Source organism: Antennarius striatus, chromosome 1 (assembly GCF_040054535.1).
Source record: "Antennarius striatus isolate MH-2024 chromosome 1, ASM4005453v1, whole genome shotgun sequence".
In the NCBI taxonomy this organism is placed as follows: Eukaryota; Metazoa; Chordata; class Actinopteri; order Lophiiformes; family Antennariidae; genus Antennarius; species Antennarius striatus.
The window spans coordinates 17,281,051-17,301,948 of NC_090776.1; the positions used below are offsets into that span (position 1 = coordinate 17,281,051).

At 39.1% G+C, this 20,898-nt stretch overlaps 1 protein-coding gene across 1 annotated transcript in view; it reads right to left on the bottom strand.

The window, feature by feature from the left end:
• kiaa1549lb (KIAA1549-like b) overlaps window positions 1-20,898 on the bottom strand; it is a 61,786-nt gene that overhangs the window by 27,801 nt on the left and 13,087 nt on the right. The window contains exons 2-3 of the mRNA XM_068317602.1: window positions 3,743-4,102; window positions 80-562 (exon numbers count right to left, since the gene is read on the bottom strand). Coding sequence (XP_068173703.1) covers window positions 80-562; window positions 3,743-4,102 — 843 coding nt within the window. The remainder of the gene's footprint in view (window positions 1-79; window positions 563-3,742; window positions 4,103-20,898) is intronic.

Consider the following 20,898-nt stretch of genomic DNA (forward strand, 5'->3'; position numbering starts at 1 on the left):
AAGACAGACACCAGACAACGTGTTAGAATATTAATTTATGTTACTTTTTTTTAAGACTGTGGCAAAATATTTGTTTTACCTGTTTTCACCCACAATCTCTCCGTAATGTTGCACTGCTGTGGTGGAGGTTCTGTGGTGGTGGTAAAAGGGGAGAGAAAAATAGCAGTGCCCTCCCTGGGAGGGCTTGTTCTGGGGAAAGGTGGTGTGAATGTTCTCCTGCTGATTTGGGTCCTGCTGGTTGTAGTGGCAGTCGGCCTCCTGGTCATTGGTGTGGGCCATGGTGTAGTGGTAGACTGTAGGGTTGCAGTGGGAACTCGTGAGGAAGACGTGGTAGTGTCAGGGATTTTAGATTTGGTGGATGAAGCTACTGTTGTGGTGGCATTCTTGTCAGAGGTTGTTGTGTCCTGGGGCAGAGGTGATACCTGAGATGTCCTCTCCATGGGCCCAGCAGAAAGGGTAATTCTGACTGATTGAGAGGGGGTAAGACTGGCCACTTTTTCTTTGGGGAAAGTTAGAGCAACAGCTCGGGATTTTCCAGTCGTTGACTCATCTGTACCCGTCTCTGTAAGGACAAAAAATGTCTCTGTCACTTCCTCAGAATTTATTGATGAAGTCGTACTCGATGATGAAGATGGAAATATCAACGATGTTGCTTTTAAAGATATGGATGATGCAGTGGTTGCTTTGATTGACATTATGGTGTCTGAGTGTAATGTTGACTTTGACAAGGACAATGATGATGGTGTTGCATTAGAGGACACTGAAGTGAGGGCTTTCATATGTAAGGACGACAACTGAGAAGTTTTCATGCTACTGTAGGATAATGGCCTCTCTGGAGATGATGGGGATGAATGAATTGAAGATGATGGCACCAGCTCTGTTGGTAAGGTTAACCCTCGTGAATTCAAATCAGTTGTGCTACTGGTGTTGTCACTTTCAAAAAAATTGAGTACAGAGTTGTTTAATAGCATGTCAGCAAAATCAAATGCATATTCAAGAGTGTTCACATCTGCCAGAGGGGGCCTTTGCTCACGATTATCCACCAGTGCAGGAGAAGATGCTTGTGAAGATCTTAGAGACTCAGTGGTTATGTGAGAGAGATCTAAATTCCATGCTGGTAGAGCAGTGGTGTCCTCAGGCACAGAAGATTTGAGATTAGCCGGGGACAAATTCAAACTCTGTTCTCCATCTCCTGATATTTCTTTAATATATGAATGTGATGAAAGCCCTACAACCGTTGGATGAAGTGAATATGGATCGTTGGTCACTACAGTTGGTTCAGTTGAATTCAATATATGCACACTGTGCTCTCGTCCATCTTCTAGCTTTAGACGTTCATATGTTGTTCCATCTGCTTGTAGATTTGTATTTGCCCAGTGAAAGTCAGTATCAGCATTTTCTAATTTAGCAGAAGTGCTATGAAAAGAGATGGACTCAGTAGATTTCCACTTTGTGTATGTTGCCATAGCTTTAGTGCCAAATCTGAAAATAGTACTCAATGTGCCACTACTATTTTTTCCATTTATTGATGAAGCTGAAGAGGGGATGGTTGATTGTGTACCTAGATAAGAAGTTGATTTATCATCCTTCACATTGGTAATTGATCTCCCAGGGTGGGGAGTTAAATTTCTCTTCAAAGTTAGAATTGAGTCCAACCAGGAAGAAGGCGATGACTGCTCAACCGTTACTGTCACATCTTTATGAGGAAGACTTGTAAACGTTTTTGATGCAGCATCAAAAGTTTCTGGAGAAAAAAGGGTTCCAGTAGAAGATTCTTTGTTAGGACCTTCAGAGACTTTATTCAAAACAAAGGAATCTTCTGTAGTCATAAAAAATGGAAACTCAGTTGTGAAATACCCCGTAAGAAAACCCTTCTTGTTGAAGGTAGTGTCTCTGATTACAGTTGACTTTTCAGTCCCATCAAATGAAAGAGAAGCTGAGCTCTTTGTACCACCGCTGAGGAAGCTCTCAGTGAGCCTCTTTCCACGTGTCACATGAACGTTGTTGGCTGGAATTGCTTTACTGCGTTGACTTATATCGACCTTGAATGTCAAAGCCGTACTTTGGCTAGCTCTGATATGTGTAGAGATCTCAGTAGAGGACACAGTCTGATTACTGGGAGGTGGATTTAGAGCAGATGTATAAGATTTGAGGGGAACATTGATTCCAGATTGTGTTTGAAAAGGTCGTTGTGAAGGATTGACTTGAAAGGACAAAGAGGTTTCAGATTGATCTAAAATATTAAAGTCACTATTCGCTGGCAGACCTGTGTTATGAGTGTTGTTGTGGTAAGAGGATTGTGAGAAATTTTTAGACAAGATTTTATAGATTTCATCCTTTGGTAAATATACTCTCAGTGCTGAACCAGAAACAGATATTGTCCTACTACTGGAGGGAAGTGTCGTCTTTGGCATCCACCACACTTTAGCCTCCTGAGCTATGCTACTGGGAGACCCTGTTAGAGTTAGCAATTGAGGTAAGTCAGACTCTGATTTGGAGGTGGCTGGGCTTGTTCTGGTCATCAATCCAAAAAGGAAACCAGGGGTTGATTGTGGTCTTGGCTGTGTGAGTGAAAGTGAATTGCTGAGGTGAGCATCTACAGATTTAAACCCTTCTGCTCCCTCTCTCTTGTGCCTTGTGTTGATGGAAGACATTTCTGGGCTGCCGTAGCCCCCTGTCATCACTAAACCACTAGTATTAGATAAATGCTCTGAGGACACTGTGCTAGAATAGACGGGTGTTGTTTCAATGGTTGCAGAGTCAGAAAGAGACAGAGTCTGGGAGGACACAGTGAAAAGTGATCCGGTATCTCCGAAAGTCATTTGTGGTGGCACAGTTGGATGTATAACATGTGGACGTCGAGGCGATGTGACTGCATCCACTGCAGGTTTCAGAATAGAGGTCTGACTATCTTTACTTGCTGAAAGATGTAGCATCTGCTCGGTAACGTTGCTAAAAAACGAATATATTTTAGAATAGGTAGACCCCAGTGCTAATGATGGATCTTGTAAAGTTTCCTGTTGCCTTTGCACAGTGTGATTTTTGGAAAATGACTTCCTAATTTCAATATCATTGGCTGGCATAGAGTTCATACCTGCGTTGTGGCCTGTTGAGGATGTATACAGGAGTTTTAAAAGATTTTCTCTTTGGCGTGGTGTAAAATATGATGCATACATGCCAGTTACTGGTGACTTGATGACGTGTGTACTTGTATTCCTTGGGTATGTTCCACTGATGCCATGTATTTTATTTGCTGGTGAGTCTGATGAGTGTTTCTTCACCTCATTGATCGTTTCATTGCTGGTTTCACTCAGAAAGCTTAACGGTTTGTTTGTTGTGCTTTGCAGTCTCTGTGTGACAGCTGTTAGGTCAACAATTAAATGAGTGGAGGCTTCTGTGACTGTTGGATTGTCTGTCGAATCTAGAGACCCTGCTGGTGATAATGTTTGCTTGCCAAGGCTAGACACAGTCTCTTGACTTTGAGATGACAAAGCAGCTTTCTTTATCCACACAGTGGAAGATGGTAAAGGAAAGATATTTGTTCTAGGTGATAATATAGAGGAGGAGGATGGGGCTGATGGAGACCATGATGATGATGAGGATGAGGATGATGATGCTAATGATGATAACATCAAGCCGACCGTGTTTTTGTTTATGAAGGACACATGCGATGGCCTCGAGACAGTTGATGCCATGATAACAGCCAGAGGTAGGGTAGTGGATTGTTGATTGGAAGTCAGACCTGAGCTGGTGAACAGGAGCTTGTCTCCTGCAGACAAGGATGAGGAGGACATCTCTGAGCCATGGCTGGAACTATGTGAAGGCCATTGGGTGATATGGGTCTTGTCCCTGGTGATTGTCGGTGAGGTTTGATCAAGGCTCACCGGATTTCTGGCAGTTCCTGCCATGACAGTTAAGACAGACGAAAAGGCAGGCTGCCCTGATAAATTTCTCCCTTCAGAATCTGAGTCGCCACCTGGATGCACCACTGAGAAAGACACCTCCTCCACCACCGACAGGTCAGCTAATGGATGAGGAGTAGCTGTTGCTGTGGGATAGCTTTGTAAAGATGAGAAGCCAGAGGCATCATAGGTGGATTTTTCTGTCAACAGAAAAGAAAAGGAAAAAGACATGTTAATAACAGTAAATATACACAGGTCTATTTCTAATGCTATACATTTAATTCACCATCAAGTGTCTCCATTAATATGCTCTTCTATGTTGGCCAAAAGTTAATTTTTACCTCTACCAATGAAATATAAAATATAAATAAAAACAAAAATACAGTGCGCCCTCGCACATCAACACTCGCGACTTCACCTCATCACAGATTTTTGGTAGGTAGTCACGTGATATCGTACGCGCATTCTATTGGCTCACGGCATCCGGAAGTTCGCTACGTTCCGTGAGTCTTGGAACGCAACGCACTTCCATGAAACACAAAAGTGCTTTAAGCAGTCTATAAGAGTGTGGGAAAAGGTCATATAGATAGAAGGTGGTTTAATATCATTATGGGAAGGGTTCATAAATGTTTAAAGTACCGTAAAAAAATAGAATAAATAGTTTGTGGCACCCCTGATAATTTTCCAGATTTTCACTGGTGGTTTGGATCTACAATTTCAGTTAAATATATCATACAGCAGATGAACACAATGGTGTTTGAGAAGTGAAATGGAGTTTATAGGATTTATAAAAACTGTGCAATAATTATTTATAAAGGCCAGTGCATAAATTTGGGCACCATTGTTGTTTATTGATTTGAATATCTTTAGCACTTACTAAATTTGTTTAGTGAGCTCATTGACCCTTGACCTACACACAAAGGTGAAGCCAAAGGTATTTACGGTGGCCAGTTGTAAGTTGTTGTCCTCTTTTATGTGAAGAGGGCAGCCTCAAAACAACTGTCAAATGACCTGAAAACAAAGATTGTTGTTGGTTTAGGGGAAGGATACAAAAAGCTATCTGAAATATTTCAGCTGTCAGTTTCCACTGTAAGGAACGTAGTGAGGAAGTGGAAGAACACAGGCATCATTTTAGTTAAAGCCCAAAGTAGCAAGCCAAGAAAAATGTCAGATAAGCAGAGGCGACGCATGGTAAGAACAGTCAAAGTCATCCCACAGACCAGCTCCAAAGACCTACAACATCATCTTGCTGCAGATGGTGTCACTGTGCATCGTTCAACTATTCAGCACACTTTGTACAAATGGATGCTCTATGGAAGAGAGATGCTGAAGAAGCTTTGTCTGCGCACAGGCCACAAACAGAGTCGCTTGAGGTATGCTAAAGCACATTTGGACAAGCCAGCTTCATTTTGGAACGAAGTGCTCTGGTGTGATGAAACTGAATTTAAGTTATTTTGGAAATAACAAGTGGTGGTACACATGGCAGAACAAGAAAACAGTGTTCCAAAACAAACACATGCTACCCACAGTAACATTTTGGTGGTGGTTCCATCATGCTGCTGGGCTGTGTGTCCAGTGCAGGTACTGGCAATCTTGTTAAAGTTGAAGGTCGAATGGATTCAAGTCCGTATTAGCAGATTCTTGCAAACAAGAATCTGCTGATACACAAAGTTGTTCAAACTTTGTGATTCTTAATCACAAATTTGGGACAAAAGTTGAAGTTACGCTGGGGCTGGATACGTCAACATGACAGCGACCCTAAACACTTTTCAAATTCTACTAAGGCATTCATTTACAGGAACAAGTACAATGTTCTGGAAAAGCTATTTCACTCCTGGATCTGAATATTGCCAAAAGATTTTGGTGTGATTTAAAGTGGCCTGACCATGATAGCAACCATCAAACTAACCAAACTGGAGAGGTGTTGTGAAGACAAATAGTAAAAAATAACAAACTTTTTTCATACCATTGTATAACGTGGAATTTGTTATTTGCATGTTGTTCCTGGAACGCATTAACCGCGAGTAACGAGGGCTCACTGTAGATTCATGTTTTTTAAAATTAATTTGTAACATAAAATGTTCCAATGGACTTTGGATATTTTTATGGCTGCAGGAGATTGGAAAATAATGACATCCAGGATTTTTCTTGTTCGTGGTATACTGTACACTGTGTCATGACGATAAACCAGGACTTTCAAATATGGTGAGAGCTGAACAGCTTGGCCTGACCTGAAAACCACATTGAGCTTTCACGCTGATCAATGGTTGACAAAAGCTATCGAACATGTTTTGGCACATTTTGCTGTATTGTAATTTCCCCTAGGAGATCAATAAAGTGTATCTTCATCTTCTTCTTCTTCTTCTTCTTCTTGTTTTCTTTAGAGGCACTAGTCTTGCTAAGTGAATACTGTGCATATGCACATTAATTGTCAATACTGAAATAACATTTAGTACAGACTGTTTTTTGTTTTTTGTTTTTTTTCTCTAAATGATGTGTCATTCTTTAGTCAATATAAACACAATATCTGCTGTATGATAGAACAAGTTTTGTTAAATCTTTTTGGATGGTACTTATTGGGCAATAAAGTCACAAATATGGGGACTCAATTAATTACCAATGTTTTCCTTTACTTTCAACAAACTACTAATTGTGCACCTTTGAATATTAGTAAATGGATCTTGCTTCACATTCTGTGTCACCACTAACTCATGTGGTGAATTACTCATCAGAGGGTTGTCACGCAAGCTATTAAAAAATTGACAAAAAAAATCTGCCAAATACTTGATTGTTTTTCGTACAAACTGACAATGAAAAACTGCTCTGATTAATGGGTTGAACTAATTTTTTAAGTATTGGTGAATTAATTTATAAAAGGTATTATGGAGAGGTTCTTTACTAGAGTCATAGCTCTAAGTTCTAGCTGTATGTGTGGCAAAAAAAATTTTGATTGCCAAGGCAGAGTGCATTTTCCTTCAGCCTGTGTGTCAGTAGAATTACATTCTCTAAACATGACATATCAGACATGTCAGACAAGCATGTAAGGGAATGGATTGAAAATGTGCAGGTTTTTTAGATACCTGGATTATCTTCCTGGATCAATTACAACGCTCTTAAATGAACTGTCAAACTTCTAAAAAGTCATAAATTGACCTCCAAGCACTATTAATATAACTAGGGTGAAACAAAATCAGAAACACTGAAATGTGCATGGACCATTATTTGGAAGCACAAACACATCTTTGTAAGGGCAGACAAAGGAGAGGAACGAGACAATCTTCAAAGTGGAACAAATAGAATTATTCAAGAGATGGAAGCTGTGTGCACAAGTGTACTAAGATAACGTTACTTCCAAGAGCAAACAATGTATTCATGTTGCAATGTTTTATGCCTTTGCTGAAATTATACTTCAGCCAAAGGCAGAGAGGGTGACAAAGATATGGACCTTTACATCATAGGAACTGGAGGGAATTAATTCACCAGCGCAGTCAACATGGAGTTGCTTCTCATCCATTCCGTTCCTGTGGTCTCATTTAATCTCTGTACAGCCTTGACACGTCCATATAGGGGTTTCTCTAGCCATTTATAAAGTGTTGCAGTTCTGTCAAACCTCTCACCCCCTCAGCATCTTTCCTCTGCTGGAGTGAACCCAGCTAGCACTCACATACTGTACATCTCCTTCAATGTTGGAGGGACATTAGCAAGAGAGAAAATTTAAGGGAAACGTATACCTGGACTTCAAAAAAATACTTTGTCTTATCTCATGCTGATGTGCAAGTTTGCTGAAATGAATGCAGTTTCAACATAAAACCTACATTTCAAAGAACTGTCTGTCGTATATTATGGGATTTACTGCTGCGTCTGAATGCATGTTTCCTGAATTGTACACATGATGACTAGCCCGAGGCAATGTGTACTCACACAGCTGGCACTATAAAGCTATCAAAAAACATTTTTTTCCCTGTCTTTATATAGTCCTCAAACATTAAATGAGTAATGAAATAGAATCCAATTCCTATAGAGTCCCATAGGTCCCAGGTCACTAATTCTTAATACAGTCTTAAATGTCACGCATATCCCAAGGAACTGGTGTAATGTTTTTGTATATTTTTTGTCAAAAAGGATAAATCTCAAAATTTCATTAACTGCAGACATTCATTTCTCAAATAGGGTTTCTTCATGCTCTGTAAGTTATCCCATTTAATTCCTCTTTCTTCAAAAGATCACTAATGTTCTAAAATGTGATTAGTGGAATTGCTATACTGTGATTCTTAATCCATGCTTCACAACTGGTACTATAAAACAATCACTGGGAAGAGTAGAAGTGAAATGTATTTTAGAATTCACAAGAGTTCCAGAATAACAAAAGAGTTATATCAAGCTTCAAGGCCATAAAAAGGTCAGTCAGTCAAAAAAGAATTTCCTGGCCCCCACACTCCCTTGCTTCATAATCCCAGCACAAACACAAATTTGGGTGCGAAGAATGGAGGCCAGCACGAGAGGAAGTGTGAGTCCACCTGTGGTTTGCCACCTGCTCCCACTGAGTGGAGCATATGGGAGGATTTTAACAATGGACGAGAGAGAACAAACAAACACACAAAGTGATAGTACCAGTGAGACCAAGGGAAGTGAAAAAGGAAATGGAGAATAGTATAGTCCCACCAAGGCCAACAGATGAGTCAAAGACTGTTACAAGAATGAGAAAATCTGTGCATTATAGAGATCTGAGGGTCTTTTTCCTCAAAAGTAATCTACCTGCATGATATCTCCCTTAAATGCATATTAGCATATTATGTCGTATTTCTAGAAGTAACCCTAGTTTAATACTTTTTTGTATCACATAATTAAATATAACCTGGGGTTATGACAAACAGGGCTAGGTAGAACTGCTATTTCAAACGCTTAAAGATTTAGTGGATCAGAGGAATAATTATCTTTTACTATCTGATCAATTAAAAGAAACAAAATCACATTTACTTCAGCCTCTCAAAACCCAAATGAACTGCTTGTAACTCTTTGTTACAAACCTGTGCTGTTCAGGCAAACTGGTCAATCCCATGGAAATGTCAACACTTCCAAAAACACCAGTCTGTCACAATAAATTACAGTGTGTATCTAAAGATCCTATATATTTAACAATGTGGACACAAGTTCGATGAGGAGTCAATCTAATTTAAAACTATTTTTGAGAAAAAAATGGCAATAAAAGGTTGTCAAATACCAATGAACTGAGAAACATGTAGGACACTGAAAGTCCAAGCTACAGTTTGGTTTTAATGCACATCTTATGTCAAGAGTTACGTGATCTTAACATGTTCCTAAAGTCTTCTGCAACCAGCACACACAAACCACTGACTTTACTTCTTCCCCTCTGCAGCTAAGGCTGTCTTTGAGCCACCAGGAGCATCCAGGATACACACCTGACACTGTCAGGGCTTCTGCTGCCCCACTTACACACTGCTTTGAGCTGAATCTGTTCCTCTGTATGTGGAAAATGGTAAACAAAAAGGTAAAAATTCCCTGGAAGCACAGAAACAAATTTAAAAAGTCTGATTGACTTCTTCTGAGGAGTTTCTTCTGTGTTTTTGATGTTTGCAAAGTGGCAGCGCAGACTGCTCACGGCTGTTGTTTTTGTATCCAAATTATAAAGGAGAGCTTCTGTAGTGAGGTGGAGGGAAGTCTGAGAATAAAGAACTGTGAGTGAAAACAGTATTATGTATTGCACGTACCGCTGTGTTTTTTGTCTCTGTTTACAGGAATTCTGTCTGTGCAGGGCTAGAGGAGGAGAGCGACACTGATGCCAAACAATGCTGAGTTGACAGTATATATGGGAGGGATGATGTCACACACAGCACTATGCTCTTCAATTTATTTTTTTTCAGAGGGTGCAAACAGCACAGCAGGCTGAAACACACATTAGCTGACTGGAACGCAGCCCACCGAACACTTAACACTGCAACCACACAGAGACCAGTACATGTGTGTGACTTATTCCTCCACAAAGGCGGTTATAGGATGGTTTTCACCCTATCTGACTGTCTGTGGCAAAGATGCAGCGTTTGCATCATCTAAAATTAGTAACGTCAGCTCCCCGTGACCCGGGTAGGAAAATGAATGAATGAATGAATTATTACTGTTAACTAGGTTTTGCAATAACTAGGTTTTAAACTAACCAGTTTTTGAACTAACTAACCCACCAGGTTTTGAACAAACTAGGTGCTAAACTAACTAGAATGTGCAAGTTGAAATGAAGAATTACATTCTTACTAGAATGTAACTAGAATGCAGGTTTTTAAACTAACAAGGTTCTAAACCAACTAGTTTTTGAAATAACTAACTAGGTTTTTAAACTAACTAGGTTTTGAACTAACCCACCCGGTTTTCAACAAACTAACTAACTAAACTAACTCCTTTTTTAACTAACTAACTAACTAACTAACTAACTAACTAACTAACTAACTAGGCTTTAATCAACTGGGTTTTGAACTAACTAGGTTTTGAGTTATTTAACATAAGTGTATTTATGTTATTATTTAATCATTATTTATGTTAGTTGTTTATGTTTACACTGTATGTTTGGACTTTTACACCCTTCATACTAACATATTGCTGCCACAATATGAAGAGTCTTGATATCTTATTTATTATACCAATGCACATATTTTTTTGTATTGTTTATCTGTTTATTGTATATTTTAGTGTTAGTGTTGGTTTTCTGTTTATTAAGTCGGTTTTTTGTGGGGGGATTTTGAGGGGGGCGTTGCTTTTTGCACTCTTCGTTTTTTGTGCACCAATCCTGCTTTATGTGTCTTCAATTGCCCGTTGGGGAGTAATAAAGTTTTTTACATCCCGTGAAGCGGTCGATGTATTGTAACTGTCAGTTTTTGTGTGTTCGTCCATCCGTCCTTCTGTCCACCAATTATCTTCGCAACCGTCGCAGACTGAAAGATGACAGAAAAAGCATTACCTTACTCCGGCAGCAAAGGGGATGAAAATGAGATGGTGACCTTGACCTTGAGAACACTAGGTAAAGGTCAAATTTCAACTTTTGTACATTATTTGCACGTATCTCAGGAACCGGATGAGATAGAAAGAAGAAACAAAAGGCCTTATATTCAGTGAGGCAAGGGGATACCTTTTATACCTTTTTAGTTACACATCTTGGAAACCTGATAAGGTATAATCACAAAACAAAAAGCAACATTTTCAGGAAGCCAGAGGTACGAAAAATGATGATGTTGCAGTCTCTGACTCCCTTGTTTTTTAATGAATTTGAATTATTGATAATAATAATAATCAGTCCACTAAGTCTTGGACTGGGGATGGGCAGGTCGGTGGTTCAAGACCCGGGAGTGTGAACTGATAGTGGGAGGTGTCAGTTCGCCTTCCGAGCACTGCCAAGGCGCCCTTGAGCAAGGCACTGTGCCCTTTATAAGTTGCTCATTGGAGGTGCACCATGAAGGAGCTGTTAAAGGTTTTTATTTCAGTATGCGAATAACTTGATTATTAATGTTCTATTTTTTTACTCTTTAACACACTTTCGAGTACAAAACACGTTAGATGTTCTGATGTCATGTTGCAGTAAATGTGCTGCTATGTTGAAGAAATGTTAAATTGTAAAAGACCTCATGTTTTGATTATTACTGAATACATTTGTATTTGTAAAATTCAAATTGTAAGGCAGGTTATGAGTTAATGTTAAACAATATGGTTGAGGGGATACAGTACAACTTTGCAAACATAATCATGTGGTCACGACCAAGTAGTACAATAACTACTGTAACAAGGAGTGTTTTATAAAATAAAATAAGAACAAAGGCATTAAATTTAATTATATGATAACCATTAGTTAAATGTGCATTCAATGTAATAACTAATTAATTCTGAGACCTATAAGATCACTGTGACTGTGTGATTTGTGACCTTATGATTCTGAGTTTTGGATTTTGGATTGTTGTACACCCTCGTTAAAGAGCTGGTTGTGTTTTGTGTTCCATTTTGTATATTTTTGTTAGTGAAGTTTGCATTTTTGAATCTCTTAAAAAGAGTCCTAAGTTAGTGCATTTTTGTTATTGTTGAACAGCGCCCTTTGACCTTCCTTTGTTAATTAAAAACAATCTTGGTTAAACACTTGTACTTTTGCGAGAATTTGAGAATAAATGTTTTACGTTCCCCCTTTTTTATATCCTAGTTATGTTATTTCCCCAGTCCTCTAGCTGGGTCATAACAGAAAATAAATTGATCTCAACTGATTTAATAGTAAAAACCTTCATAATAAATTTCTAAAAATATTCTTTAGAGGGTGTATGGACACAAAATTTTAACAAATTAATAGAATAGTTTCTGCAGTGTGTTGTTGTGTTACGGTAGTGACACATTTCAGGTGCAGGAAAACAATTTCAAGAACAGGCAAGGCATCAATATATGACATTTGATTGCACCTTTTCTATATTTGTACTGTAGAAACGTGGTACAATTTATATATAGACAAGGTCTTTGGAAAAAAACAACTTTTAAAAATGTGTCTCCAACTCTGAACTTTCCACGAATTCGGTAGAATGACCCATATAATTTATTATTAATTCACGTTTTTGAAAATTTTTGGGAAGAACTCAATGACAATCTGACACCATAGTATGTCTGTTTTAATTGATAAAATAACAGAAGAGGACAAAAAAACTATTCCGGACAGTGCTGTCATATATGTACTTATCACTGTCTGTTCTGCTCTTTTGCTCTGGAATACAGTCAGCATATCCACTGACACGAGAGCTCCTCGTCTTTTTCAGCTTGCCAATTCCATACTCTGACTTCTGCGCTGTCGCAGCTCCCACTGCTGAAGTCATGGCTTATGTTGTTGCTCTCTGTCTGGTCCTATTACTGCTCACAAGGCTGTTCTCCATCGCCTTTCTCCCTGGGCTTGAACTTACCTTATTTATGATTGCGCAGTATAATGACATAGGAGGTGGCAGGTTTGTTACCTGGCAGGTATGAAATCATAAATCATAACAGTTTACCCACTAAATAGCACAATCCTGCATTAATTTGCTCCTGTATCTGTATACACCTTTATAGGGGTATATTTGTATAATTTTCTTATTGAGTGTCAGTGTTTGCCACTACAGGCTTACTTTAACATTGTCATTATTCAGGCTTTTAGCAAGCATTTTGGAAAGTGGCAGAGGTCACATTCTGTCTTCACTCACTTGGGGTATCCTATATCTGCTGCATCAGACCCTTTTGCTAAAAACACCCAAAAGTAATTGATTTCTGGACCTCAGTTCTGTTAATGCAAATTTATCACTTTTACACTGTCTCTTTTTTATGTTGGTGATCATCTAAAATATGTTAATAGTCTATGTACATATAGATAATATGAAAGTAATGACCCATGTTTTTTAATGATATTTTTCAGTTGGTAGAAATAAGGATATACAATCCTTTCAAGTTCATGTAAATTAAAAGTACAGCCAAAGAATCCCTCAAGAAGCTGTCAAATAATTCTCAATGTAAAATTTGTACAAGCAGTTTCAAATAACATGTCGGGCTGGCACCGGAGAAAATAAATATATTTAGAATATTTTTTTACTTTGATGAAAGATCTCAGACTTTCAGGGACTCTAATGGCTGAGTGGCCAATTCAATATTAATATATGAAAAAACAGCAGCGCCATCAGCAAAGCCATGTAATAAAATTTCGTGCAGATTTAAATTTATGGAGGAGGAGGGTGAATTTCAAGCAATGAACTGTTCTTCATGGTCTGACTCAGCATTGAAAGTGCTTTACATCAGTGGTCCCCAACCTTTTTTGCGCCACGGACCAGTTTGACAAGATTTTAACGGACAGGCCTTCATTTGCTTGAAAACTGGTAATAATAATAATAGATCTCATAATAAATCAGTGGTTTTATGTACAACGCAGACATCAACAGACAATAAACAACCTTTTTTTTATAACTTAATTTAGGAATGTCAAATTTAGCAACTTACAATCAGATCATTTCCAATGGAAGGGTGAACAAGTCAATCAAATAATAATAATTACAATAATGAGAATTAGTGGTTGGGGACCGCTGATCTAGGGTAACGGGAGACAATGACACCTGAAGTGTGTTCCGGACGTCCGGTCTACTACGCAGTTTGGTTTTCTTTATGGTTAAACATATGGCCAACATGCCATTGTTCATGTTACAACAATGCCCAAGATGCACAACAAAAGCTAGACTGTGAATGATGGCTTATGTATAGACTAACAAAAACTGAGATAACAAATCAAGAGAAGTGAAACCTGTATTCTCACTAGGCAGTCATAGGTAAAATCAAGACTGACTTCATTACACCTATAATGGTTAGAGTCAAACATGAACTATATGTTTAATGAGGTAAATAACTTCTGAAATACAGTATAAACTAGAACCAAGGCAGTCAGAGACTGCGACATCCCCCTGAATTCAAAATTTTAACTTGACCTACTTTCAGGGTAGGTCAGGGTAAATCGCGGGATGTTCCAGTCTCTGAATTCAAAATTCAGAGACTGAAAGCATAGGTAGATCAAAGGACTAGCTTGAGTGGATGGATGGATGGATGCTACCAACAGACTAGGCATCACATTATGTGGTGCAGCAAAACAGCTTTTGCAAAGATAGCCCAATACAGAGTTTAACAGTCCTGTACACAAAATATTAAGGTGGAGTCGATAAAGAATAAGGACAGAAGACGGAATAACTGATGAGAATGGCAGCACAGACATAAACCAGGAAGAGGAAGGGATACCAAGACACAATTTAAGACAATCGGGGTGGGAGTGGGGGGCAAACAGAGTGATGTTTCTGGAACAGAAAGCTATAAATTAAATAACACAAAAGGAAACAGAATTCTGAAAAACTGACAAAATGAAAACATGACCTAATCAGACAAGTGTTAATTATATCCTAGATTAGAATAATATTGAATGAATTGGGTTGGTACATCCATCCATCCATACTTTTTATTCCACTTTATCCACCGCAGCGGGTCACAGGGAGCTGGAGCCTATTCCAGCTGGCATAGGGCGTGAGGCAGGGGACACTCCGGCCGCGACGTCAGTGCGCCACGTAATCACACACAAAGACAGACAACCACGCACACACACCGTCACTCCTATGGGCAATTTGGGACTGGCCAATTAACCTGAAGCACTTCAGGTTAGAGGTGGGAGGAAGCCGGAGAACCCGGAGAGAACCCACGCAGACACGGGGAGAACATGCAAACTCCACACAGAGCGGGATTCGAAATTTGTCATTAAAAAAAACACTCTGGAGGCACTTATCATTGTGGATTCTTGGAAAATAAAAATGTAAGAACATAATGTTGAACAAGATATTTTCTTAAGGGTGAAATATGCATGGAGTAATCAGCTGAAGCTTGCTGAGGCAGACAAGGATGACTGGAAGTCAGACAGCTCGGTAGGGTACTGCAGGCAATCACAGTCCAATTAAACCCATCAAAACCATGTCGTCTTTCACATCAGCATCAGGCCCAGAGACAAACCTGGTCTGAGAACTGTAAAGGTATGAAGCTAATAGGGTATGAGTGGTAGAGATAAAAGCAAAGGTCAGTTCACCCACCTTCTCACCAAGAAAGCATCGAACAAATGAACTACAAAGTCTAAAATCACGTTTGCTGGTGAAACTCATCTATTCATTCATTCGTCTTCTGATCCTCTGCTTCCGCTTTTGCAGGTTAGGGGTTGCTGGAACCTATCCCAGCTGATTTACAAGCCAGAGGTGGGGGACACTCTGAGCCACACAACGGCCGCACGAAAGACAAGCAATAACTCACGCAGACACTCACACCTAAGGGCAATTTTGTAAGGATTAATTGACCTGGAGTGCATGTTCTTGGAGGTGGGAGGAAGCCGGAGAGCCCAAAGAGAACCCACGCAGACACGAGGAGAACATGCAAACTTCAAACAGAACCTGGAACCTTCTACCGTGCTGCCCAGCTGGTGAAACTGTAAACTTCTGTCACTCAGGAGGTACAAAGTCATTTGATCTTATTAGACAATTAGCTTTCAGCAATTAAGTGTGTCATGATCACATTGTGAGTTAGCAAGGCTCCAAACCAGATCTCAAGATGAAAATATCCCCTGCCCCTACAAATAAGGCCTCTTGTCCTGGTTTAACACACACATAGAAAAGAGTCTGTATCAAACTGGAGCTCACAGTCATCTCTTGGGGGCATGCATATCAGAACAGGCAGGGGATGAGTGTAGGAGTTAAGCTGCATGCTGGGGATGTGATGGCCAAGAGATGACAGTACAAAAGCTATTTCACAGGGCTGGCTGTGGGTGTCAAATAACAGGTGGGGCAAAGGGAGATAGTGATGCAGCAGCTGACAGGACAGTGTACTTGAATAAAATGAAGGTCTCATCATGATTTATTCATTTTCTCTGCTAATGTCCGAGCATGTAAACTTATAAGAAAATCATTAACATCATAAATATTATGTCATCACTTCATTGTAATAATTCAGGAGAGACTCAAGAGAACCACAATGATAGTATTGAAAACAATTGTTACAACGGATTCCATTAATTTTGTATGAAAACTGGAAATAACAGACTCGTCATATATCCATTACTACCACTGCATCATTTTCTACTGTTTGGTGCAGAATAAAAGAAAAAACAAATTGGACGAGAGTTAATAAAATTTGCATTACAAAGATAGCATTCAAATTTAAAAAAAAACATCTACAGATCTCCACCCCACCCAATTCTCCGAACAGACAGCTGCATATGCCGGTTCATCCATGACATCAGCTGTTGCAGAAACCTTCAGAAGAGTCTAAATATAAACAGGACAGTACCACTAAATGCCACCCGTCTCCTGCTTCGTAAGGTGTATTGTAAAACTGTTTGTATTTATAATGGTGGGATAAAATGGCAAAGAAATGACAAGTAAATTGCATTGTGCACATGCCAGTTTATCACAAATGTGCATATCTTAAGTAATTGCACAGCTCTAAAGTTCACTTATTTGAATGTTCACAACTTGTTAATTGTTGTATGACATTGATAAGTACTTCTGATACATTCATTAACATGTTAAATTAGTTAAAATAGAAACAGATCAGATCTTGAGCCAGCTCAATGAGGTCTATTTTCATTTAAAGGTGGCAATTTAAATAATTACTTATTTAAATTGCTGTTTAAGTGACAAACGTTTTCCTTTTTGAAATGACCTGTAAGCTACAGCAAAACTTGAAATGTCCTTTGAATGTCTCCCTCGGAATCACTAAAATACTATGTTACATTAAAGATCCTTTTTTTGGCACAAACTCATCTGCCGCGCCACTTGTTATAGCTCCTGTTGCTTTACTAACAATGAGCTGCCATCAGAATTTGAAACAGTTCATTAGCACCGCAAACTCTTTTCGGGTTACTTGACAAGCAAATTATAGCTACCCATAACATAATACAGCAAACTAACAACAGCTAAAACATAGAAACAAGTCGTTTGACACTGCAGCCTGACCCGAGTTAAGGGATGAGGGCGGAAGCCTTTTATTTGAAAATGCTATACATCACTGTGATGGGATGTGAAATAACAGCTTGGTCACCTGTCAGTGTCTCAACTACAAAAAAACCAGACTCCACAGTAGTACTCTGGTGTCACTGCTGGGTAGGTCACACGTTTTTCCCTCTAACTTTCTAATTGGGCCCTAAGAGAGACTTCAGACAAAGTCAAAGCTCATCCTGCAGTCGTACAGTATACATGTCTGAGTGAACCGCCAGCAATAATGTGAGATCTTAGTATAGTAATAACCTTCAAGGAATAAAGTGTTCAATTTTTTAATATTGTTTAAAAAAATATATTAGTACTTATCAGTCCCTTTACATACATTTGGTGATAACCCTCCTTGACATTCCTCTTTGTCTGACTGTTTAAGTAGAGCAGAAAGAAGAATGACAGCTAAAAATAATAAATAAGTAGAATAAGGTTATGTTAGACAAGGTCAGGTGATGTATTTTGTACCAAGCAGAGTAAGTTGTAGAAAAGAATTGATAGCAAGAAAAGGTCAAAAAGAAGCACAAGGAAAAAAGTTCACTTGAATAATATAAAAGTGTTTACCGCCAATGCAGATGACTTTACCAAACAGTAAACAGTTTATTAAAGACATTCTATATAAATGAGACATGATCTTGTGTATAGTAAATTATTTTAGAATAACTGCCAATAAACACAACCAATACAGTATTAATGTAGATAGTTTAAATCAAACCAGTGATGTGCCTTCAGGGGAGGCAAGTGAGGGATGGCCTCACCTACCATCATAAAAGACAAAAATGGAAAAAATAAATACAATGGTTATATTTATTCAATTAGAAGATGAAGAAGTATACTTCATTCATCCCCGCAGGGAAATTACATAGTCACTCAGGTGTACATGTTGTTGTGTTAGTTTTTTTAACAATCAGTGTATATACAGGCCCCCTGAACACAAGGGGGCCTGCAAGCATGCAGTTAGTACACATCAAACAACACACATCAGGGAGGCAGAGTGACAGGCAGCGGCTCCTGGAACGCTGTAGGGAGGACGGCGCCTTGCTCAAGGGCACCTCGGCAGTGGCTGGGAGGTGAGCTGACACCTCCCACCGTCAGCTCACACTCCTGGTGACATCCTGGCGGGAGCGGGATTCGATCCACCGATGGCTGGGGGGATCTGTCTACAAGACGTCTGCTCTACCGCTGAGCCACTGCCGCCCATTATGTGAATCATTTTAGTTATTTTCCCTTTAACATCACCACTTTTAGGTTATTTTTACTCAAAATCACTGAATTTTCACATTCACCGCTGAAATACTGAAAAGACCTGCGGTGAGGCTCCAGCCAGCCGAGCCTCACCAACGGCTCGACTAGCTGTGCCGGCATGCTATGTGACCGTAATGCTATCTCTCTATATGTCGCCATTAAAATGTTCAAACACGTTTGTTCTATGAACTAAATTTCCATAATTTGGCTAATGTATAGAATGTACAGTGTTTTTTTGTCAACAACTGTGTGTATGCAACATCTTTCTTGAGTTGAGCGGTCCTGATTCCTCTTCCTCAGCCTGTCTTTATTTTGGGAAGATATTTAGTTTTACTCCCACATTTGTAGCTTCCATATTTGTTAGGTTGCCAACTTGCAGGGTATTTTGACAACTGAGGGGGTGTGTTCCAACTGCAGTGAGACTTCTGAATGCTAGGGTTGAGCCGGGTACTTGTTTCAGACGAGTATCCGGTACGGTTAACAAATTTTTGACGAGTACAAGCATTATACGAGTAAAACTCGCCAATAGTCATGCTCGTTCATTCATTCATTCATTTTCCTGACCGCTTCATCCACTTACGCCCACTGGCCCACTCTCCCACACACACACAGACGTTGACTGATCACTCTCTCTCTCTCTTTCTCTATCTCTCCCTCTCACACAGTCACTCAGTCACATACACATACACAAACAGACACACACACATACACACGCACACACACATTAATCAATATTATTTAACATTGTGTGAAAAAAATGGCAAGAACATTAGGTGGTAAAAATAAATAACTGAAAAAAACATTAAAATAGCAAAAACATTTAAATGAAATAGAAAAGAAAACTTTTGTTGAGTATTACAATTCTTGTTCATGCACACTTTGTAATTCATATTTTCCTATTGCAGGTGTTGTATTCATTAATGCATATCATGTTCTGAGTTCATAAAAAACTTGTAAATAGTTCCTTTACTGTTTTGATCAAAAACATTGAATCTCAATTCTGAGGCTGTTCTGTAAATATTCATTCATCTACTTAAAAATATTCATGTTCTGAGTTTATAAAAAACTTGTTCTGTAAATAGTTCTTACTTTTGGGATCATAAACATTGATTTGAATCTCAATTTTGAGGCTGTTCTGTAATTTTTTTTTTAATAAACAAAAAATTTAGCAATTTCTGATCAATCTATATCAATTTCAGACGTACCGATTTAATCCCCACCCATTACCGGTCAAACCACACACACTTCCGGTTTAAGCCCCACCCACTCCGAGTACAGATATGGATACAGATAATTTAGATGGTTAAACAGATACAGATACAGATATTGGTGTACTCCCTCATCCCTACTGAATGCCCAACGACGGACACTGCTGGTGGATGACAGACCAATGCCAGACTACTTCACATCACTCCTTTGTTTGATCACATCTGGCATTTAATTTGAGGTTGTAGGAATTGAATATGTAAAGAAAAGAAGGAATCCATTGTATTTCCTGTTATTTAAATAATATGAAATGATTTGTCTGCGACACACAACAGCGGACGAAGCGGTTAGGAAAATGGATGGATGGATAGAATGATTTGAGATAATAATTTTAATCAACCCCAACAAATGTAAACATTGAATCATGAACTTCTCAAGATTTACATCAGCGTAACGATGGCACAAAAGCTCTGCATTTCCTCCAAAGTACTTATAAGTGAATGATTCTGTCAGAGTAATGCATAATTTATGACTCCAATATCAAAACAAATTGCCTCTGGAGTATATTAACATTAACACAATGCAAATGAAGACAATGATGAATTGCTATGCTGATAAGTGACATAGCAAAGACATAGTACAGAAACCTATTGGCTGAACTATCCACTAAAGCTTAATCTTGTTAAGCTTGACTGTGATCTTAGAGGCAGGGTGGTAAGTGGCTCCACCAAATTATGTGTTTTTTCTTTCTTTTATGTCATCCTTCATTTTCCATACTGCATCCTCTGTTTCTGTGGGTCACGGGGGTTGCCGGATCCCATCCCATCAGACTACAGGCATGAGGTGGTCAGATACACTGAAAAAGTTGCCAATGCATCGCGGAACCACATGAGACGAACATTGACTCATGCACACACTTTTACCTGTGGACAGTTTTGAACTCACCAATCTACCAGAAGTGCATATTTTTGGAATTGGGAGAAAACCGGACAGCC